This window comes from Eleutherodactylus coqui, chromosome 2 (genome assembly GCF_035609145.1).
Source record: "Eleutherodactylus coqui strain aEleCoq1 chromosome 2, aEleCoq1.hap1, whole genome shotgun sequence".
NCBI lineage: Eukaryota > Metazoa > Chordata > Amphibia > Anura > Eleutherodactylidae > Eleutherodactylus > Eleutherodactylus coqui.
The window spans coordinates 179,611,372-179,636,195 of record NC_089838.1 but is presented as its reverse complement, the minus strand read 5'-3'; the positions used below and the strand labels follow the sequence as shown (position 1 = coordinate 179,636,195).

General features: G+C 37.6%; 1 protein-coding gene across 1 annotated transcript in view; it reads left to right on the top strand.

Annotated features, from left to right (window-relative positions):
* The window catches only part of CACNA2D1 (calcium voltage-gated channel auxiliary subunit alpha2delta 1), a 640,389-nt gene that overhangs the window by 451,235 nt on the left and 164,330 nt on the right, over positions 1 to 24,824 (top strand). Inside the window, exons 8-10 of the mRNA XM_066592011.1 lie at positions 895 to 964; positions 2,448 to 2,498; positions 7,565 to 7,664. Coding sequence (XP_066448108.1) covers positions 895 to 964; positions 2,448 to 2,498; positions 7,565 to 7,664 — 221 coding nt within the window. The remainder of the gene's footprint in view (positions 1 to 894; positions 965 to 2,447; positions 2,499 to 7,564; positions 7,665 to 24,824) is intronic.

Below are 24,824 nucleotides of genomic sequence, written 5' to 3'. Positions count from 1 at the left end.
TCAGGACTAGAAAGCAGTAACTAGGTAACTGGGAAATACAGAACAAGTCCTGGATAGCCTAGCACAGAGAGCTGCAAACTGAAACGCAAGAGGTTGTGGGTTCAAGCCCGGACAGTGTATTTATGCCCCTTCATTCACTTCAATGAGTTATTGAAATGTGTAATACGCTTGTAACAAGGTCATGCTGCCTATTTTTTCATGCAATTATACATGATGTGAAAAAATATGCTCATGTGAGCGAACCAATTGAAAGCAATGGGTTCTATACATTGCGTATTATGCACACAAGACATCTAAGTCATTAAAGACCGTTACAAAATATGATGGGTGAATTTTCCTGGTTCTTACAGAGAGAAAGTAATGTTTCTTACAGGAGGAAGTCAAGATCCAAGCATCATTTTTCACCCAAAATAGTCGAATAGTAATATTCCAGATGCCCAAATTGTTATCATCTTAACCAAAGGAAATGGTTCATAACTTGAAAATGAGACATTCTGCTAGTACTCAGTTTTACCTGTGTAATCAGAAGATTTTAATTTTACAAGAACATATCAATTACTTTCTGTTATGAAAATAAAAAAAAATTGTTGCACAGTGTAATTGCTACTGTCTTGAAAATACATATATACTTGAATAAAAATAAATGTAAAATAATTTAAAAAAAAGAACTAAACTATTCACTGTAATATATTATTTTCATTTCTCACATAGATTATTGTTATTATACAGTAATACTGTATGCTGATAATGTAAATCTATATTACATAAGAGATATATTGATTGCTAAGCTTCCATTTCCTCAGCTAGGTATTATGGTCTTAACTTCATAAAGATAGCATAAAGAAAATAAGTAAAATGATTAATTAAAAATAATAATTACTATTTCATATTTAGCTTCTCCATGGGTGGATAAGAGCAGAACTCCAAATAAAATTGATCTTTATGATGTGCGGAGAAGACCATGGTGAGTAGACTTGGTTTATTTACTTTATATAGTGTTGTGCTATACTCACTAGTAGGCAGTGGATACATTCTATTAACATATCTGGCTAAGAAAATGAGTACTCATGGATCATTTGGTCTCAGTGCTTCATTATGTTTCACTATCAAAGCTCACTAAATAGTATTGTTTACAGATCACAATCTAATGAATCATAGGTGTTGAAGTGGTCTATTAAAATGACTGTGGTTTCTGCTGAGCTTTGAACAGGATTTAAAATGTGACCTTTTATTCTACTAGTTAATTGGAAACTGTAACCCTAAATTGTCTAAACAGCACAGAACTAAACATGGGACCTCATTAAGTATTATGTATCCTTTCATTAATACTCTCTAATTGAATGTGTATATTCCTTTTTTCATAACTAAGCCAACAATATAAAATAACTTGTCCAGCTAATAAATAATATCTTCCTGTATTTTTCTTTTATTCATCAATGACCTATAATTGAATATGCATATTATTTTTATTTAAGTAAATAAGCCACTGATTAAAATTGCCTTTCTGTGAAATAATTACTAACTTCCTATGCTAGTGCTTCATAAGCATTGTCGAACATATCTTAATTAGTACCTAATTTGCAAAACACCACAATTTTTAATCTCATTGTGTTTAATTGCAGATGATAGGTGCATAGTTACCCATATACATTGATAAATATATACACAGATAGCCAAAGCTATGTATTTAAGTCATTCTAGAGGCCAGTTATATGAGTAGCATGTCTGTAGCTTCTATAATTAGATATATCAATTAGAGAACTATGCTCCATACAGCTGCATCCTTGGAATTCTTTTGTCATACTCTGTATTATGAGATTTAAAATAAATGTTGAGAGGTTGAGTAGCAAGGTAACTACATGATGTTCTCTACTTTTATATTCGAGCAATGCCGTACCTAAAGCACTTTAGCCTCAGTATAACAGAAGATCCTCCAGGTTCCCTTTTCAAAAGACCTTTAGTTTATTGCTAAAACATCCTTGTTATACAGTTAATTGTGTTCCACTGAAAATTTCTCCTGATACTCAATACTAGAATACATACAATACCTGCAATTAGTACAAGGTTACCATAAGTGGATACATGGAAAATGTGGTAAACACATTAGTAGGCAACAGAGAAAAAAACTATTATAATGCAATCCATTTTTCAAAACAGCTGATCTCTCTGACTGTGTCATTTAACAAACAATGCCTGCAAATTGGAACTGTGGAGCTTCATTCAGATTTCATTATGCGCAGTAAATATATTAGAATTAAATAGCTTATTTAATAATTTCTATTCAATCTCATATGCATGCAAAATGGGAAATGATACATTCGAGTGATGTAGTCAAAATAACAAAATACATATTACATTTTATAACCGTGTATAGATGAAAACTAAAACTAAATTACTTTTGTCTAATAGAGATAGCGTTTGTAAGCTGTTTTGCTGTTTATTTGTAGGTATATACAAGGAGCTGCATCTCCAAAGGACATGCTTATTCTGGTGGATGTGTATGTATACTTTATTTAAACTTTTGGGGACATTTTTGCATTTGGGTGTTTTTTTTTCTCTGTCATTTTTTAACTTTCATGCTTTTGATAAGTGTTTACAAATATAAACATTTAAAAAAAAATAAATAACAACTAGAGATGAGCGAACGTACTCGGTAAGGCCGATTTTGCAATCTAACACTGCAATTTTCGAGTACTTCACTACTCGGGTGAAAAGTACTCGGGGGCACTGTGGGTGAGCGGGGGGTTGCAGAGAGGAGTGGGGGGGAGAGGGAGAGAGAGAGGGCTCCCCCCTGTTCCGCACTGCTACTCCCTGCTCCACCACGCCCCACCCCGCCCCACAGCGCCCCAGAGTACTTTTCACCCGAGTAGTGAAGTACTCGAAAATCGCGGTGCTCGATTACCGAGTACGTTCGCTCATCTCTAATAACAACCCTCAAGTGCTTTATTGTTTATTTAAAGCTTTATTGAAGCACTCAAATGTTAGTTGGTGATCTAAGGCTGCTCTCTCACAAGCGTGTTTGACAGCTTTTAGTGCAGCATTTGAAACGCCCGCTAGTAACACTATAAAATCCCTCCAATGGGGGATTTCAATGGGGCTTCTCAGATGAGCTTTTCAAACGCTGTCTGCTCTATTTTTGAGTGTTTCAGCAATCTTTACAACACCTCATCACCCATTGCAATAATGGGGTGTGTTAAAAATGCTGTCGAATGCGTTTTTACTTCTGCCTGTGTGAGAGCAACCAAAGTAATATAATTAGATGGCATATTTTACAGCTACAGGTCAATTTATAATATCCCAAGTCCATTTAGGCATGTGTTCATTTGTCAAATGCGGATGTGAACTGGTCCTGTACGCATAAAAAGTACAGTACTATACGCTAATATGCATGCAAATCTACCCCATCAACCTCAGTCACTATGCAATTACCTTGCATTGAAGCGTGGGCAACTACACATACAGTCATCTGTTGCCACCCTTAAGGCAATGGGATAAATGTCAATGAAGACAGTTTCACATTAAAAAAATATATTTTAGTGTCTATATTAAGCCAGAACAACCAGACCTCTACTGATCAAGACTTTAGAAGATCAAAAAGAGATCCACATATTAGAGCTGTAATATGGACTCTTAAAAGTGTTTCTGTATTATAGTAATGTGGCCTGAGGAGGCATTTATTCTAATCTAAATCACAGATATTTTCTTAAAATAAATAATTGACCCCTTTCTGACAAATGCCATACATGTATGGAGCAGTGGGACAGTGGTTACTGCATTGCACCAGACATGTATGGCACTGGTTACTAGGAGGTTAAAAAGCTGCACCCTTTCCCCCTCCTCGGCTGTAGCAGGATCACGGCTATAACTGATAGCTGGAGTCCTGCTGCCACTACCAGGATTGATCTTAGCTCCCATCCCTGCGATTTAACCCTATAGATGCTGTTGTCAGTGCAGACAGTGGCATTTATGTAGTTTGGCGACTGAGGGGACATCCTCCTTCACCCCATAGGCATTCCTGCAGTCAGACCGCTAGGTGCCGATGATTATCATGGCAGCTAGTGGCCAAATCATGGCCTCCAGGTCTGCAATATACATTGGCCTTGGATGGTCAGTTCTAATGCGTCTTACACTCAGTGTAGAAAGTAACAGTTTGTGATAATGCACTGCACTACATACAGTAAGTAGTGCAGAATATTATTTAAGCGATCAAACAATTGCATCTGAAAGACCCCTTGTGGGACAAGCAAATGTAGTAAAAAAAGTAATTAAAAATGTTTTCACAAAAAAAAGACATGATTTAATATGAGAAAAAAAAACTCTACAAAAATGTTTTTATTGCATTCATTATGACCCTATTGTAATGTAATTCTGTTGGATAGTAACTATTTAATTTTCTATGAAAAGTGATAAAATAAAAAAAAACCTTTTTAAATTTTGTATTGCCATAATCGTAATGACCCACAGAAAAAGGATAACATTATTTATACTACTGTCCAGGGAATCGTGTATGAGAGAAAAAGAAATAAATAAAAAGCAATGTCAATTTTTTGTAGACCTCCGCTCCCAAAAAAGGAATAAAAAATTACCTAAAAGTTATCATATATACCTCAAAATAGTACCAATGAAAGTGCAAGCTTGTCCTGCAAAAAATAAGCTCCATAAAAGAAAAAAAATAATAACATTTTGACTTCCAGATTATGGGGACACAAATTATAGAAAATAAACAGATTTTTTGTGAAAAGGTAGCAATTAGAGATGAGCGAACGTACTCGTTTTGAGTAATTACTCGATCGAGCACCGCGATTTTCGAGTACTTCAGTACTCGGGTGAAAAGATTCAGGGGGCGCCGGAGGACGGGGGGAGGCGTGGTGGAGCGGGGCGTAGCAGCGGGGAACAGGGGGGAGCCCTCTCTCTCTCCCTCTCCCCCCCACTCCCCGCTGCAATCCCCCACTCACCCACGGCGCCCCCCGAATCTTTTCGCCCGAGTACGGAAGTACTCGAAAATCGCGCCGCTCGGGCGAAAAAGGGGCGTGGCCGGGTATGTTCGCTCATCTCTAGTAGCAATGCCTAAAACTATCAAAATTGCCATAATTGTATCAACCCACAGAATAAAATTCCATGTCATTTATACTGTGCTGTAAGGGCATGTTTATAAAGAGCGGATTTGCTGTGGAATGTCCATAGCAAACATTCTGTAGATCTGAAGCAGATTCGAAACTGAAAGTCTGCATTCAAAACCTCCACCATTGCAAATCGGACATGGCATCTAAAAAATATTCCACCTAAATCTGCACTCCAAAAGCTAAATAGCATTTTGTTTTCTGAGCCCTACCATGTGCCCAAAGAGCAGTTTGCATTCAAATTTAGGAAATTTCTGTACTCAAGAAATTGGGGAACAAATTTTGAGGTGATTTCTTTTCTAGTGCCGCTTGTAAAAGTGAAAACTTTAGGGCCTAACCTACATTTTTTGGAAAAATTGAAATCGTTCATCATTTCCAAAGCCCAGTTCAAAATATGTTTGGGATCAAAATACTCCATATATCCCTTTATCAATTCCTTAGAGGTGTAGTTCCCAAAATGGGGTCTTTCGGTAGGTGTTTTTTATCTCATGGCAACTCAAAGCCTTTGCAACCTGGAAATGGTGGCTTAAAAATGACCCAATAAAAGGGAAGCCCCAATATCCACAGGGTACTCTTTAATTTCTGAGGTGTTAGAGTTATTCTGCACACCTGGGCTTCATTGGGTATTTTTGAAAACTGCAAATCCAGGGTATATTGAGTTTTCTTTATCTGCTAACTTTTGCTGTGTTACAGAAAAAAAATGTATTAAAAAAAAAAATGTGCAAGAAAAATGTAATTTTCAAATTAATCCTCCATTTTGTTTTAGTCTTCTGAAACACTTAGAGTTAACAGACTTCATAACTTTGAAAGGGACAGTTTTTAAAAAGAGGTCCTTTAATTGGATTTCTAATATATAGCGCGTACTTCAGAACTAAATTGGTCTCTTGAGAAATAAATTTTGGATATGGTCTGCTAAATTCAAAAAAATAAGCCTTCTTCTGCCCAAAAGTTGTATTCAAATGATCTGAATCCCCACACAAGTTGGGTCTGAATATGGCCAGTGGTGCTCCCACACCCATTCCTTTTTCGCAGCCTTGATCAAGGGTCCTTTTAGCTGGGATGTTTGTTGTGTGCTTAATTACCCAACAGTCATCTCTTTCACACAAGAGCAATGATCGCTAAGTAAACGGAAGCGGGGCTTTTAGCTGCCTGCCTCCATTCATAGTAAACAGGCAGTTGTTCATAGACTTTATGCATGCACAAACTGAACAACGAACAATAAGCAAATTAATTATTGTCATTGAGTTGCTGGTAGAACTTGCATTGAACGATTATGTTCAGATTTGCATGATCCATCAAGAATCTGAACGATAATTGTTCCTTGTGAAAGGGCCCCAAAAGAGCATGGGGGAAGGAAGCACTACTGTGCATGCCCTTGGCTGAAATTTCAAACCCAACTGATAGGATGTACAATGGGCATGCATTAATAAATTGGCTAATACACTAGTAATTCTGAATAGCTCTAATAGAAGAATGAACTGGTGAAGTACTGATAAAGTAGAAGCTAGCAAAAAGAAGAGAGCATATTTTCTTTAAAGTTTCTATAGCTAGCCTGCTGGCATACCTACCTATATCAGAATTGATAGTAGAGCCATTTATCAATGCTTGAATGCATTTACATGGAACAGAATACATTAATACAGTGGATCCTACTATCAAATCACTATTCAGTTAGGGAATTTTAAATTACAAGTTGATAGAGTATCTCATAATAGGGCGCCCGATGGTAGCTGGCTTCATTTATTCTGTCGGTTTCAATCTTATGGGTCTGATAAAAGTAATAAGTAAAAAATCTGTATACTTTTGTATGAAACTAATGATAACTAATAGCTGCAATGGCTTATTTGGTTTATTGGAATTGTCTTTCATTGCTAACAAAATGTGATCCAATGCTTAACATGGAACACTTCAACTGGATAGTTTGCTTGCATATTATCGATTCCATTCCCTAAATGTTCATAAATTCTTTTGAAATGTATTTATAGTTGTATATTTTGAATGAAAAGTCAGAGATTGGGTCTATTAAAAACATCTCTTGCTTTCCATATGGGTCTCTTTGTTAGGTTAATGTCAGGGGGAAAAGCATCAAGCCTGATGTGTCTAGTAGATTGCTTTGTACTAAAAAAAATCTATTCTCTAGTTTGTCACTTTGATGGAATAGATTGCATCTGATGTTTTAAATGGATTGAAATACTTTTATATTACTGAATGTGTTTCATCAGCATTTGCAATACCTCCTGTTTGAGCTTTGCCCTGAAGCAGACAAGCTGCCATTTAGATCCCTTAAAATGCCTATTATCCCAAGGAGGAAGAAATGGACGTTCATGAAGAACGAAGAAAAGCTTTTCAATTAATTTCATTGACATTGCACCTGAAACTGATTAAGATATTTCAAACTGATTTATTTTTGCAACCCCTCTCTCATTCTCATGTCTCTTTTAAAGGAGCGGGAGTGTCAGTGGACTGACGCTGAAATTGATAAGAACCTCTGTGTCTGAGATGTTGGAAACTCTTTCAGATGATGATTTTGTGAATGTTGCTGCTGTAAGTAACTCTGTTAAAAAATGGAAGACTACTGTGCTTTTCTTCCATAGTTTATAGGTATACATGTGTTCTTTATGATACAGTACATCTCATTTAGGAATTACCAAGTTTATGAACTTGAACTAATGCAATTGGAATTGGTGAAAACCAATGGATTGACAATGCTTATCCTTGTGTTATATCTGTAGTTATGAATCTAAATCAACTAAACACTGGACAAAAGATATGCCTGTGTAAAAGACCCCGTAATTTTAATTATATCAGTCATTGTATACAATGAAAAATGCTTTTCTTGGACTAGAACTAAAACACCATTTTTGGGGACCATGGTAAATGGTGAGAAATCAAGCCATAAGCAATAGCACATATCCATAACTGGGAATTATTGGCCTCTAACCCTATGTATCCTAGACAGTATAATGTTTGTAAACATTTGTATTCATTTTAAACATCGATCTGATTGAGTTTGCACCGTGCCACATTTCTATAACAAAATCTATTAGATACCTCAAGTACACATTTCACCCTATTCTCTTTTATCTGTAAAGCAATGGTTAAAGGAACATTCTGACCAAAACACACTATTGTACTGCCTAGTGCAGGACCTAAAGATAATGACAGAGTTCTATATCTCAATCCCTTTTGTAATTCACTGCCCTGCCAGGCCATGTACTAAGTATGACACAGTGTATGAGTTTTGCCCAGAATGCCCCTTTAGAGGAAACCTGTCACCTGCATAAAACACCACAAACTAACTTATGGCACTGTTAGGCAAGGTAACAGGTAGTCGGACGCAGAATTTTTTATACTCATCTGCTCACTGGTTTCCATAGTGCCCGCAATTAAAGTCTACATGCCGGATGAAAATCTGACTCCTTTTGGATTACCCTGTGTGCACTTTCTTATACAAGTCTATGGGATAGCGCACAGCTCTGAAAAAAGTGAGATTTTTGTCTACCGCGCAGACTTCAATAGTGGGCACCATGGGAATCAGGAAGCTGATGAGTATAAAAAATACAGCACACGTCTCCTTCTCACCTTGCCTAATAGCACCATAAGTTAGTTTATGGTGATTTAGGCAGGTGACAGGTTCCCTTTAAATGGGCTTTATTGCATTTCATGACTCTCATACCATAGAATTAAGATGTTTCAAGTGACAATATACAGAGGCTAAGGAAACACACACTTTTCAATCTCTTTAAATGAGACTGATGCAAAGCAATCAAGACACAATCCCCAAATATCTCTCCTACGCGCGCTTCAGACATGCAGTCCTCCAAATGCCTACATCTATCTTGAGAATTAAGATAAAAATAAAAGTGGCACTACCAATCATGTTGTTAGCAGAACCTTACCTATCATTATTCATGGTCACAGCTAAAAGATTAGGATATACTTTCTTGCCAGTGAAGGCAGGAAAATGACACTGTGACTTAATCAGCCGTATCAGGATTTATGCTGAAGTCTCAATGAACAAGAGGCTTAAATATTAATGTGCAGAAACACTTAAGTGCAGTGTTTTTAATTATATAAATGCATTTGTTTCTTGGTAAGCTGTAGTACGTGAACCGTGCAGTGGCAATATAAATCACCTAAGGGTTAATGTGTCACATCTTCCCATCTTAATTTTCATTTCTGCTAAAGAAATTGCTGCTCTTTGCATGTGAATAGGAGCTTGCTGTTCCGAAATTTGCAAATGGACGGAAACCACTAGAGCTGAAAGCCTTAAGGGGGTTCTACCAGAAAACACTTTTACATGTCACCATTACACACTAAATAGGAAACCACTTTGCAAAACTGACATTGAAAAGGACTTGGGGATTTAAGTTAACTGTAAACATAACTGGAGCAACCAGTGTCAGGCAGCTGCTGCCAAGGCAAATAGGATCATGGGGTGCATCAAAAGAGGTATAGGGGCACACGATGAGAACATTGTTCTGCCTCTTTACAAGTCACTGGTCAGACCACACATGGAATATTGCTTACAGTTTTGGGCTCTGGTACTCAAGAAGGTCACATCAGAGCTTGAGCAAGTTCAAAGATGGACAAAAAAATTAATAAATGGAATGGGCAGACTACAATACCCAGAGAGGTTATCAAAATTGGGGTTATTCGCTTTAGAAAAAAGCCGGTTGAGGGGCAACCTAAAAACTATGTATAAATATATCAGGGGACAATACAGAGATCTCTCCCATGACCGGTTTATACCCAGAACTGTGACTGCAACAAGGGGGCATCCTCTACGTCTAGAGGAAAGAAGGTTTCTACACCGACATAGAAGGGGGTTTCTAACTGTAAGAGCAGTGAGGCTATAGAACTCCTTGCCTGAGGATGTGGTGATGGCAAATTTAATAAAAGAGTTTAAGAGGGGCCTGGACGCCCTTATTAAGCGTTACAATATTATAGGAGTAGCTGATTACATGCCGCTAGTTCGCCCATGTGTTGAGAGTTTCAATGTGCAAATATTGCGCCACAAACTGAAATCTATGCCACCTTGGGGCTGGTGTAGATTTCCACTATGATTTATGGCAATTTTTGACATAATTTTAGAAAATAAGCTTGGCAGTAGAAGGCTATGCCTCAATGCACTAAACCCCTCCCATTTATTTTGTCAGTTTTTAAAAGTGACAAGAAAAGTTGAAAGGTACAAAGTTTAGTGCAAACATGAGAAACATGACGATTTGCACCTTTTTTTCAGATCAGAAAGCTGGTATAAAAGTGTTGTTAAATCGTCCCGCATATTTATATTGGCATTATAAGCACCTCCATCCCTGGTTACTTGAAGTGTTCTTAAGTTGCTTCATGCTCTTTTCTACTCATTTTGTGATGCTGTGTACTGTGTATAATGCTAGCCTTTGAAATGGTCTGCAGGTTTAGACCTTTTCACAGGCAAAGATAATCTTTCAAATGACTGAAAGATTGAAAGATTTAGCGACCTATTTACATTAAGTGTTAATAGCTTTAATGGCCATTAACACTTATTATCTTCATTTGCATGTAAAAGGACCTCCAAGAGTAGTTTGCAGAGTCCAGCATGTGGTTAAACACACACCCAGCTGTGAAAACAGTTGCCAACACATTCCATTGTTCTCCTTGCAGCTAGTGTAAACATGCCAAGGGGAGAATATCCTGCAGTCTTTTGAAAGATGAGCAGAATATATTGAAATGGAATGTTTTTGCTCAGTCTTTCAGTGGCTGAATGATGGATTTTAAGTGAACTAAAATCCATCATTCAAATGAAAAGTACACAATGCCCATGTTTACATGTAACAATTATCGCTCATTTTCATCATTTTCATTTGCATGTAAAAGGGCTTTTACTTTCCATCATCCTTGCATAACATACAATAGAACAATCAGTGATAGACCATTAATTACGAGAAATAAATAACAATTCATGCCTGTAACAAAGGTTCCCTCCTCTTTGCTAAATGTCAGTCCCACTTAGCTCTGACTTGTATTTCCCATCGACTTTAAGGGAGCAATGGCCATGTGTGAGTATAAATAGCTCCAATGAAGTCTGTCCGTATTCTATGTCATTTTGGACTCTGAACAACAGGCAGAAGTCAAGTAGAGCCAAAAGGGTCTGGTTTATTACTGGGTAATATGTCTCCTTTATTCAGAGTATTGGTAGCATTTTCACTTCAAGGTAATTTAATAAGGAATTCAATTGGAAATAGCGATCCAAAGAGACTTCTCATAGAATCCATCAGTAGGCTCCTTCTGTCACTTTATGACATTAGTCACACTTGGTTACTGGTCGTATTGTTTTCACAATTATGCTTTGTGCTGTTTGTCGAAAGAACATTTTGTTCTAATCTGTGCAATGTTTCATTGCTATTCTCCTCAATATATATGTGGAAAACTACGATCGAAAGCTATCTTTCAAAGCTTTCAATAGATGTAGAAATGAATGATAGCTGTAAACAAATGTGTCTCATTGTTCAGTGGTCCAGACTGCTAAAGATGAAGAATACCTCTTGTTTGAATGTGAATAGTGACACTGCTGTAGAAGTACCACAATGCTTTATTCCACTGCGGGAGATGCTGCACTTACATATTGGATGTTGCTAAGTAATGATTAGAAGTACTGCGCAAAATGATTCAATCTCAATGAAGCTTTTATATTTTTTATTCTTAGGTTCTAATGACTAACCAAAGCATCTCAGAAAGTTTTCAGACATATTGTGTAACTAAATTAACTTTATAATCCAATTTAGTCTTGTTCAGGAATATTTATTATATAGTTATATAATTGCAATTATATAAATCACAAAAAAAAATATATGTATGTTAAAACTTGTTTGATAAGTATGATAAGTAAGTCATTTCAAAATAATCTTCAAAAGTATTATTCCAGAACAAAGTCACTGCAGATACAAAGTTTGTAGTAAGGGATGAACGGAGACGCATTCATATTCTAGGAAAGTGCTCACTTGGGAGCAAGTTTTATAATAAAGCAAGGAATCTCTGGTAGGTCTCAAACTTGATGCTACTTCCATATCCACCCAACAGCTGACATTGAGGTTGAAGCTAAAGGACAATGAATAACTGCTTATATAATTCCTTAATATATTTGTGCATATGAATATGCACACTTGAAGAGCAAAAATAATGAAATATAATCTGGTGTTCTGTGTACGTGAACAGCGAAAAGTGAAGGCAGAAATGACTTGTAACCACGTTTGCATTTCTTCTCACCATATTCTTAGTGATGTACTTTATGAGTTTTCTATAAAAAGACACTCTGATTAAAGCACATTTTCCAACCCTGCCCCTCTTACCTGATTGATTGTCACACTCTGGAGGTCTCCTCTGTGTATTTCAGCCACTTCCATGCAGTGCAGCCCCCCTGTCTGATGTTTATCAGGCACCATCATGGGCGTGAGCTTTTTACTTTCACTTTCAGATTTATCCCATTTGGTCACAGCATTAGCTAGACTATACCATTTCTGCCTGCTGTGGGGAAGTTTAATTATCATTATCTTCTACATTCACCTACAGACCTCCTACACCTTTCAGGATTAGGAGCTGTGATCTCCTATACCATAATTGTGTGACAGGAGCTGTGTGATCATTAGTAACTGTGATAGAAGAGTCTGTGTCCTCTGGGAACCTTCTGTGGTAGGGTACATGCAACAGCATAACACAGACTGTGAAACTGACTAATTTAGAACATAAACTCAAGTAAATCTGAGCTGATCAGAATTGAGATCACATGACTATTTGAGGGGAAAGAGACCAGGAGTTTCAGATGGAAAGGAATAACAAAACAAGATAACCCTAGCTCACAAATATATACTGGGAGAATAGCTATATATGAATACAAATGTGCCGGACTGGCTCTTTAAATAATATATAGAAAGCAACAGTGTTAACAAACTAATCCCAGTGATCATGTTAGCTATAACGTAAGACATAATATAAACTTATAAAGCCCCAAGTGTCTTTTTCAACTTGTATAAAATAAATAAAAATAAATTGTTAAAGAAAAAAATTGTAAAAGGGAAAAAAATGGACCAACAACAAAACCAAAAAGTTCTATCCATTAGTAAAATAAAAAATTATTTAAGACAAAGACATACACATTTAGGGTGGGTTCACACGAGCGTGTTTTTCTGTGTACATACACACGCACAAAAACACGCTTCTATTTGCAACACTGCATTCCCTATGGTGTGTGCACATGTCTGTACTTTGCAGGTGCGTGCCTGCAAAGATAGGACATGCGTGCACCATAGGGAATGCACGCATTGCTTTCAATGGAGCCTCAGCTACTGCCGGTGGCTCCTTTGAAAGCAATGCTCTGCCGGCACCCCTGCATTCTTTTTCAGGGAAGGACTTTACATGTAAGCCCTTCCCTGAAAAAGAAAAATTTTAGTGTAAAAAAAAAAAATGCAGACATCCTCTTCGATGGAGCCGCTGCTGCTGCCGGCGGCTCCATTGAAGACAACGGTCTGCTGGCACACCTGAATTGTTTTTCAGGGAACAGCCTTACATATAAGCTCTTCCCTGAAAAAGAAACATTTTAGTGTAAAAAAAAAAAATGCAGGCATTCTCTTTATTGGAGCCACTGCTGCTGCCAGCGGCTCCATTGAAGACAACGGTCTGCCGACACACCTGACTTGTTTTTCAGGGAAGAGCTTTACAGATGCAGCAGAGAAATTCTTCAATTCTCTACCGCAGCTGTCCCACATGTTAGCTGCGGTAGAGGATTCTGCTGTCGGCAATTGATTTCAGGGGAGGGCTTTAAATATAAGCTCTTCCCTGAAAATCAAGTAAAAGTGGTTTAAAAAACAAAAAAAATACATACTCACCTTGCTTCAGCTGCCTGGGCTCAGCAGCGTCTTCTGCTGCTGTCCCCTGCACTGTGGTGCTGATCTATCAGCAGGTGGTATTTTAAATCCCCGGCTGCTGAAAGAGCTGAATGTGATTGGCTGAGCACCTCAGCCAATCACATTCAGCTCTTTCAGCAGGTGGCGATTTTAAAGCCCTTCCCTGAAAAAGAATTCAGGGGTGGCAGCAGAGCATTGTTTTCAACGGAGCCGCCAGCAGCAGCCGTGGCTCCATTGACAACAAGCACGCAGCTGTGTTCACGCGTGTTTTTGCTCGTACCTAGGTGCGCACGTATGTACGTACCTAAGTATGCACAAAAACACGCTTGTGTGAACCCACCCTTAAAGACAACTTTTCATATCACTGTACATGATGCAAAATAAGTCTTAAAAGCATTAAAAAAGTTATTCAATGTTTTAATAATTTATACCTTTTTTTACTAAAACCCTAAAATATATATTTTAATAAATAGAAGCAGACAAATTCCATACTTCCACTCTTTCTTCCCTGATATGAGGATTGCCCCTGTGCACTGGATATGTGATAGGCGCGAGCAATACAAACAATGTGTTTTTCAATATTAATAGAAATACTGTGCTTCTTTTTCAGCATTGTAGCTGCAGCCAGTGAGCTGTCTAGCGCTTGGGCATCGGGTAGAAATTCTTTATTTACTAGGAAGCTGCTGTCTTTAGACAAGGAGTCTTTTCAGTTTAGACTTGAACGTGCACATTACATAGAAAACATCCTGACAGGCTGCACAATTTCTGTAATGTGCAGACTTTTTTCATTATGGAAACTGACAATATCAAGTTTTTCATAAAATCTAAACGCCTCTTTCAGTTACCACAATACACTTTAAGCTCATGCACAGGAACATGAGTTACCAATTGTATGACTGCTTTTCATTTTCACCAAGATTTTACTTAACTTTATAAGCAAGTATATTAAACAGTATTGAAATCTAAATTCAAGAATACCTGTTGTTTAAAAAATAGTAAATAAAGAATGTACCGTAAGTAGTAAAAAAGAAAAATGCAAACATTTTGATATGTTGTTTTCTAGTATAATCTAGCATATTGTTGTGCTACATTGTATAAAAATAGAAAATATGATATGAAAAAATTAGTTTTTTTCTAGTGCTTTGTTCTAGTTGAAAGCATGCAAAAGGTGAGGTAAGGACAAGCTGTCTAGTAAGACAGTGGTATAACTAAAGATCCTTGGGCCTAGATGTTAATCTAATAGCTGTCATTGTGCTCAAACAGAGCAGAGAACCTAGAAAATCAAAGGTAATGTAAGGGCAGCACTTCCATGCTGGAAAATGGTGTCTCACAGAGGAAACATACAGCAGAATAGAGTACCCACCCCATGCACTATAGGGTTGAATGGTGATCTAGGTTTGGTTAAGTAGAACCACAAGAAGTCCTAGTATTGCAACTGTAATATAAATGATGCTACCATTCTAACCATATGAAAGAGGCCTAAGGCTCAATTTTAAGAAATAATTACAATTATAGTTCAGATCTGAAAGCCTGTGAGCCTTTGTAAGACTAACATAGAATTGTAGGGTTGGAAGGAACCTCCAGGGTCATCTGTTCTAATCCCCTGCCCAATGCAGGATTCACTAATTCATCCCATACACATGTCTGTCCAGCCTCAACAATACAATTATTGTTGAGTGGTAATAATTTTTACTACTGTATTGTATAACTAATAGGATCAAATGCTAAAGGAAACATTTGGAGTATGTACTATAGGGGTAGTCTCAAAGTTTAGCAGCCAATTGTTCATTGAAGGTAATAAAAATTTGTAGATTGTGCATGAGGTCTTCTCTACTCTCCGGTAATGGCAGATGTTGGGGATCAAATAATCAGGCATGATTATATTCAATGTAGCCAATTCTCTGTACCTGAGAGAGATACGCTGCAGCCATAAGTGGCTAACTATTCTTCATTGAAAATAAAGCTGAGCAGTCAGCAGAGCAGGTTTGCATCTCTATGGTGAAGTTCAGTGGAATAGCTGTCAATAGAGCAACAGTATCAGGCCAGGTTTATGCCCCTTTTGTGGACAACAATCAGGACCTTGCTGGTAACTGTGAAGGCTGTATAGCACCTGGCTAGGATAACACATTGGTTTGGGTGTTTGCTGTTTTTTTTTATATTAAATGTCACCTGTATGAATTTGTGAGAATGAAAACTGAAAGGTTCTGCTTAGCAATGAATGCCTCTAGCAAAGTGCTCAATCTTTACTATTTAATTCTAGAACTGTGCTGTAGATATTGTTTTTCCTTTTAGTTTGATAACATATAGACAGATTTCAATGTCAGATTTTGTCACAGAGCAATCAAAAGTTCAAGATCTTTGTAACAAAGCAGAGTCATCTGTTTGACTTCCACAATATATTAACTGATATATCAAGACCTGGCAGTGTTAGAACAGGTTGGATTGTCTACATATATTAAATCAAGACTTACCCCAAAGTACTGACATGTCAGAAATGTCATGTTCTATAGCTTAATGAGGGGAAATACTCTTGATGAGACAATCATTGTGAACTGGTAGAAAAGAAAAGCACAACTTATTAATGTATTCAGACATCCAGGTTATATAACGAAGACAGATCAGTAATTGGACTCTTTGCAGCCCAACAGTCAATCAACTGCCCAGTAACACAAAGGCCAAACTTCAAACCTTGACAGGAATAAACTATAATCTGACACATCAGAGTCATCCCAGGTCGCTGAATATATAGATACAAGATGGGATGCCAGCAGGCTTATGTAAGGGCACCTTTTAATGTGATGCAGTAAGAGAGAGGGACCCAAAGAACAGTCAACTAGTCATGGCAGCCATGCCTTTTCTAAGCTTCTCAGCCCATTTAAGATGCAGCTGACATTGAATGCTACACATTTATCTTTCTCTCACTACCACTGTCATGTATGTCACAAGCAGAGTAATTACTTGAGAAAAGAAAGGAAAAAAACAAAAAATGAAAGGCTTTCACTGTGAGGTTTCATCCACCTTAGTAATAGTATCGATCTAAAACATCATTACCAGAGATGAGCGAGCACCAAAATGCTCGAGTGCTCGTTACTCGAGTCGAACTTTCAGTGATGCTCGAGAGTTCGTTTCGAGTAACGAACCCCATTGAAGTCAATGGGCGACTCGAGCATTTTTGTATATGACTGGTGCTCCGCTAAGGTTTTCATTTGTGAAAATCTTAGCAAATCACCAAAGTCATGTAAAAACACAGAAATGGATAGGGCAGGCGAGGAGCAATATGCAGGGCTGCATTTCGGGCTCCGAGGTCTCACTTTTAAGCCATAATAGTGGCAAGAGTCAGACCCCCCCCCCCGCACTGTCAGCATAAAGATCGTTCTCCTCTGCCACAGCTGTAATAGCTGTGGCAGAGAAGAACGATGTTAGCCCATTGAATTCAATGGAGCCGGTAATACAGCCGGCTCCATTGAAAGCAATGGGCTGCCGGCGAGCGCGGGATGAATTTTCGGGAAGGGCTTAAAAATATTAGCCCTTACCTGAAAAAGAAAGATTTTAGTGTAAAAAAGAATAAAAATGCAGGCATTCTCTTCAATGGAGCCACTGCTGCTGCCAGCGACTCCATTGAAGACAATGGTCCGCTGGCACACCTGAATTCTTTTTCAGGGAAGGGCTTTACATATAACCCATTCCCTGGAAATGAATTAAAAGTGATTTAAAAAACAAAACAATAGATACTCACCTCCCTTCAGCTGCCGGGGCACAGCCGCATCTTCTCCTGCTGTCCCCTGCACTGTGGTGCTGAACTGCTGTCATTCAGCTGAGAGCTGAACTGAGCCAATCAGAGGCAGCATTCACTCACCCATTTATGAATTCATGAATGGGTGTGAGTGAGATCTGCCTTTGATTGGTCAGGCTGTGACCAATCAGAGGCAGCTCATTCAGCAGGCGGGGATTTTAAATCCCTGGCTGCTGAATACTACAGAGAGAAGTTCAGGAGAACTGCCGGCTGGCCGCAGCTGAACTCCGTCTGCCGGGACCAGGTGAGTATATATATATTTTTTATTTTTACATATTTCTGGATGAATTGCAGGGAAGGGCTTATATATTCATTGTGAATATATAAGCCCTTCCCCGAAAATTCATTGTGCGATCGCCGGCAGCCCATTGCTTTCAATGGAGCCGGCTGTATTGCCGGCTCCATTGAATTCAATGGGCTAACATCGTTCTGCCGGGACAAGGTGAGTATATTTTTACACTTTTTACACATTTTAGGATGATTTTCAGGTAAGGGCTTATATTTTTAAGCCCTTCCCAAAAATTCATCCCGCGCTAGCCGGCAGCCTATTGCTTTCAATGGAGCCGGCTCCATTGAATTCAATGGTCAGTGCTCGTTTAATCGAGACGAGCACTGCGTGGTGCTCGTCTCGAGTAACGAGCATCTCGAGCACCCTAATACTCGAACGAGCATCAAGCTCGGACGAGTATGCTCGCTCATCTCTAGTCATTACTTTATACAGAAGTACAGTGCCACAGTAACGGGGTTATATGGGTCCGACAGTCACCAAGCTGTGATGTACGGCACCCGGGGTTAGACCAAAGGTTTGAATTATTTCCAGCTTCCCGGATCCTGCCCTTGTGCAATGTGGAGTCCAAATCACACTCAACATGGCCTAGCATGGTCCAACACACTTTGCTGCTACCACTGACTGTTTCTGACAGGTGGGTCAGCCACCTCAGTCCTGCTTACTGCTCGGATATGAGCCTGCTTAGTCTCCACCCGTCTCCACTCAAGGGCTGGCTGATACAGTTTAAAGCATTGTCCTAAAATAGGTTAGCAGTCCTGAGATAAGAATATACAAAAGGAGATAGTTACACAAAGGATAAGGAGCAAATAAATACACACTAAACAGTCAAAAATAATAAGGAATAAAATAATAGAAAATACCAGTCTAAGAAGTTTTTTTCAAATAGTCCTGGTGTGAGAAGTGTGTTAAAAGATGCATAGAATGGGGGAAGATGTCCCTTTAGTTTTAAAGTCCCTATAAGGTCCCACCTCTGCCGTATTCCTTTTGACTGAATGCTGGCTAAGAAGAAGCGCAGATCTTTTAGACAGAAACCTAATTTAATATTTTGGCCATATTTTTATAGGAGGCACTCCAATAGGGAAGCTATGGCTGCCATAGACATATTTCATATTATGAATTTACCTACAACCTTCATACATTAATACAATGCTGTGTGACTGTGTTTGCAAACTTTTTCAACAAGTATGGACAACATAAATACTTTGCTGCCACCTAGTGTCAATCTTTAAGAATGCTTATCTTCAATCCATTTGTTCTAATTATATTCATGGAACAACTGTAATTTTAGTAATTCAATGACCTGGGGTTCTAAACTTCTAGCATGGCTGTATGTTGTGCTATGGCATGCTAAGCACTATAATTCTTATTTAATTTGAACATATTCATGAGCTCTCTGTTTTGTTTAGTCTACAGCTTATAGGTCATTGCAATCAATCAAGCACCATATCAATATACAATACTGTTATATCACATTGATCTATTGTACTATTGGCATGCAACCTGTATATTCCATATGAAAATGGAACAAATACTACTTCATGATGATATAACGGTAGCAAAAAAACTTCAATTCTGTTATTTATGTAATGAAGCAAGCAAATATGAATGGATAGATTAGATGAATAGTGAAATAAACGGAACAGTCAAATGTAATCCCTTTGGGTTGGTAAGGATAAGAAAACAGGAATTAAAATTTTCCAGATACTATATCAAAGACAATTGCTTATCACAGGAAGATCCCAGTGGAGTCTGCTGAATCCAAAAGCCTCTCCCTCCTCCCATATGTAGAAAACATTTCGGAAACTTGTCATGCAGTATTCACCTACTCTTGTTCTGAGGTATCCACCAGAGATCACGAGATAGATAGAGAGATAGATAGATATGAGATAGATAGATTGATTAAATATGAAGTATATAGATAGATATAAGATATCACATAGATAGATTACATATGAGATAGATAGATAGATAGATAGATAGATAGATAGATAGATAGATAGATAGATAGATAGATAGATAGATAGATAGATATGAGATAGATAGATCGATTAGATATGAGGTATATAGATAGATATAAGATATCAGATAGATAGATAGATAGATAGATAGATAGATAGATAGATAGGAGACAGATAGATAGATAGATAGATAGATAGGAGACAGATAGATAGATAGATAGATAGATAGATAGATAGATAGATAGGAGATAGATAGATAGATTAGATATGAGGTATATAGAAAGATATAAGATATCACATAGATAGATAGATAGATAGATAGATAGATAGATAGATAGATAGATAGATAGATAGATAGATAGATCTTCAATAAGGGCCATAAATAGATAGATAGATAGATAGATAGATAGATAGATAGATAGATAGATAGATAGATAGATAGATAGATTAGATATAAGGTATATAGATAGATATGAAATATCAGATAGATAGATTAGATATGGGATAGATAGATTTTTATATATATGTAAGAAAAAGACTGAAGTATTATTAAACATTTGGTACAAGAGTTACTGCATCATAATTACTTCATAGTATTACCTGTTCCAGCCGTGTTGCCACATAATCTATTTGTGATCTTCTGACATTAGTTGCTTGTGGAGTTTTTCCATTTACAAACAAGGGAGAAGCTGTATCTCTTTTATTTATTTTCTGGTGCGACTAAAATGCACACGGTCAGCAGGTTACTAATTAATATAAATCACCCATGTGATATCACACTGTCATGGGGATAATTCAAGATGAATTACTGCAGGTCATCAAAAATGGCTGCTAATGTGAACATTCTGTTTACCTGTTTAATTGTATAAAAGAAGATTGTGAAATTCCGTGTAGTGTAATGAATAAAATAAATTGCTTACTTTTCGTGAACAACTATCATTAATGATTAGTTGTTGTAAATAGTTTGAAAAAAGGTTTCAGCATCTTCTGAAAACCTATTGAATATTGAGGTGCTCATATATTCCTAATAATGGTCAGATTGTATTTATACAGTATATATCTCATCATATTCGCCATGAGTAGTCATGGTTCTCATTGACTTTTAATGGGTTTATCAGAGCCTTGTTTTGTTTTTAAAAACAACTTCTAAAAAAGAATTATAGAATGCTCTTTAAATAGAATCTGTCATTAAAATATGACCTATGGTATAAATCAAGCTCTCATTTTAAACATTTTTTTAAAGAATTGTCAGTGGCTTTTTAAAAAAAATGTCAGTTTTATTAATACCTCTATATACATAACATCGGATCTACCATTCACAATAGGGGATGGTCACATCCCCCTAGCTTATCTACTCCCCCTGCCTGCACAATGACCTCTGCAAGGGTCACAGAGTATGCCTAGAACAGTCTCCGGTAGAAGTCAATGGGTCCCCTCCTGACCATTATATGAATAGCTATATCAGCTGTATAGCAACTCTTTAAAAGCTGCTGTAAAGCATATTTCTGCAGCAAAGGCAAGATTGCAGCCCCCATAGTCATGTACAGACAATAAGATCTACAGTCAGAAAATTAAAACATAATAGAAAACTAGAAGATATTTCACTGTCTGGTTTTAATGAGTAAAAATAAGTGATACATTCCCTTTAATGTGACTAAGTGAACAGGTCATTAATGTTCATCAATATGTAACTTCAATGCTGAGAGATCATCTCTTAAAACTATAGGCTCAAAGCTTAAGGTGAGCATATGGCCCCATGCTACATAAGGCACATGTGAGCAAAGCATTGCCCACACACAGGGGCCAATGGCAATATTACTGGTACATCTTCTGGCTATTGGCTCACGTGGGTGTGCAGGGTTTCTGCTGCATGTGGTTAATGTAGAGTGGGACTGTACTTTTATACTACTGAAGGGTTTTGTAAGGTGCAGTGTTGAGAACTTTTCTAGATCCAATTAATCTGGCAGTAGTGCAGCCTAAGAAATTGGGTTTTAAAATTCAAGCAATCATATTTCATCAAAAGAAATATGATATTAAAACAGTTTTCCCATTTTTAATGTAACACCCATTGAGAACCCCTTGTGGTTAATCTAATTTAAGTGGGAGAGTTATGAACACTTTTTAAAGTACTTTTCTAGTTGAGTTTCTCCATCGATAACTTAGTTGCAGAGTTACCTACTAACATCACCTTCTACAAGCAGGAGTATAATGGTTAGAAATGAGCTCACCTACAGTAACACCACTAGTAATTATTAGGAAATTATAGTACCAGTGTTTTTTGTGGCACAATGCGCCACACAGCTGTGCTACATGGTACATCTATTATGATCCTCGCACATCACACACACAGCTCTACTACATCCATCCTGTTCCCCACACATCACACACACAGCTCTACTACACCCATCCTGTTCCCCACAAATCACTTACACAGCTCTACTACACCCATCCTGTTCCCCACACATCACACACACAGCCCTACTTCATCCATCCTGACGCCACACATTACACACAGCTCTACTACATGCCACACACAGCTGTAGTACATCCATCTTGATTCCCACACATTACACACACAGCACATTACACACACATTTCTACTACATGCATGTTGACCCAGCACATCACACACACAGCTCTGCTACATTGTACATCAATGAACATCCATCTTGACCCCACACATCACACACAGCACATGACACACTCAGCTCTGCTACATCGTGATTCACACACATCACACACACAAACAGCTCTGCTATTCCACACATCACCAGACTCCTGCATACAGTGATCACCTTTGGTCATGTGATTCCTGACTCCACCCACACAGGTGATCACATGACAGCGACATCATCACAGGCCCTGGTGGCTGCTGTTGCTTATCCAGTATACAGTACTTTCTATCAAACTGCACAATGGCTCCTCCCACAATAGTGACATCACCGCAGATCTTTCAGCTCGCTGGATCTCTTTTACCAAACTGCACAATGGCTTCTCCCACAGCAGTGATGTCACTGCAGGTTCTTCAGCCCACCAGATATCTGAGGTGACGATAGGCCAGTGCCTTCTGTCAGCTCCACTGAGTTTGATTGACAGTATATCGAGTTGTAATAATACAAATAGTGGTACAACTACTTTTACTCAGGCCCATTGCATAAGAGTATACTAGGGCTTAGTTTAGGTGTCATATACTGCATTTAGAGCCAATGAAATCAGATTCTTTCCTATAATATGTGGGAAACTATGTCCTAATCTCACTGGTTGGGATCTGATCTTGTCGTTGCAACTAAGTAATCATAGATTGAGCTGTATTACAATTCTACTGATGTGAAATGGACCTTAAGCAACATCAAGTGATGGTTAGTAGTATCATAAAGCAAATATTTCTCCATAAAAATGAATGACTTGTTTACATCTCAAGGCATCAGACCATTTCTATATTCATAGGTGCAGAGGGAAGTGGAGAAAAGTGGGAGTTTATACTTTGTGGATGCATTTTGACTTTAGAAGATTAGAGTGAAACATTTTGATACTAGACCACTGTTCATTTTCTGTTACATTGCAATGTCTGGTTTAGATTCTTGCCATTTCTATCTGTTATATACTGGTAAAGTATGTTTTATTCAATTGGGAATTCTTTTGTGTTCTAACCCATCAATTCATATGGAATATGTTCATGAATAAGTTATACTGAACAATAAACTTATTGTGCATCAAGTCCAATTTTTGGTAACTTGCACAATTTATCCCCCTAGAGGTTTTTTAGGGGTCAGTTAAAATAGAGAGATTGCGTAGTCAAGCGAAGTCAACTGTGCAGTGGCTTGACCCCTTCTTTTATGCTTCCAGTAGGTCAACTAAATTGTTTCCCCATGTCAGTTCTCATATGTATTTCATATAAAGTTTAATATTGCTAAGATACAGTTTGGCAGTTGATGTAATACTAACTTTGCTGGAATAGGTTTACTGTAGTTGGCTAATGGTTTCATGTCAGGTTTTATATGTCCTCAAAGTGATAATTCTCTTTTAGGTTTTTCTCTTAAGTGGGTCAGAAAATGAAGTCAGTGGACCTTGTGGATGCTCTTTTTCACCATTGTATGTAGTTTAAAGAAGAAACAAGTTTTAAAATAAACCATAAAATCTAGTTCCATGCATTTATTGTAGGACAATCTACACATACAAGATAAAAGAGTTATTTTTAAAGAATAGGTATATGAATCAACGTTCTAAAGGCTTTAACCAATTTGTGTATACAGCTCCTATGCACACCTATGTTTTTTTTCTGCTTACAGACTCCTCTTGCTAACATAGAAACAGTTGAACATGAGAAAGAGCAAGAAGAGTAACATATAACTGCAGGATCATAATACACTCTGTTGTAATCTGTAATTATGGAAATACATTTGTCTGCACAGGAGCTGTATGGACAAAAACTGCAGGACCTTTTTTAAATCCAGACTCTTTACTCATCCCTTTAGATGATCACGAGCAATAAAACTTATCAGAAAAAGGGTTCAGATCCTGAATGCCTGTAATAATTTCCACAATGCATACAGTTATGTATCATGTACAATTTTGTCATTTTCTTTTATGCTTTTGATATACAGTACTTCAGAAGAATTCACCATACATAGGTGGGCCTAACCAGCTAATCAACATCTAACAGATTGAACAGGTGGCAACAAAAAGCATCAACGGCAGTTTCATAGCTTTTTAATTGAGAATTGAGCCAGTAGAATATATAACTCGTACTATATTCTGTTTTCTTCTAGAATACTTTTTCTGTAT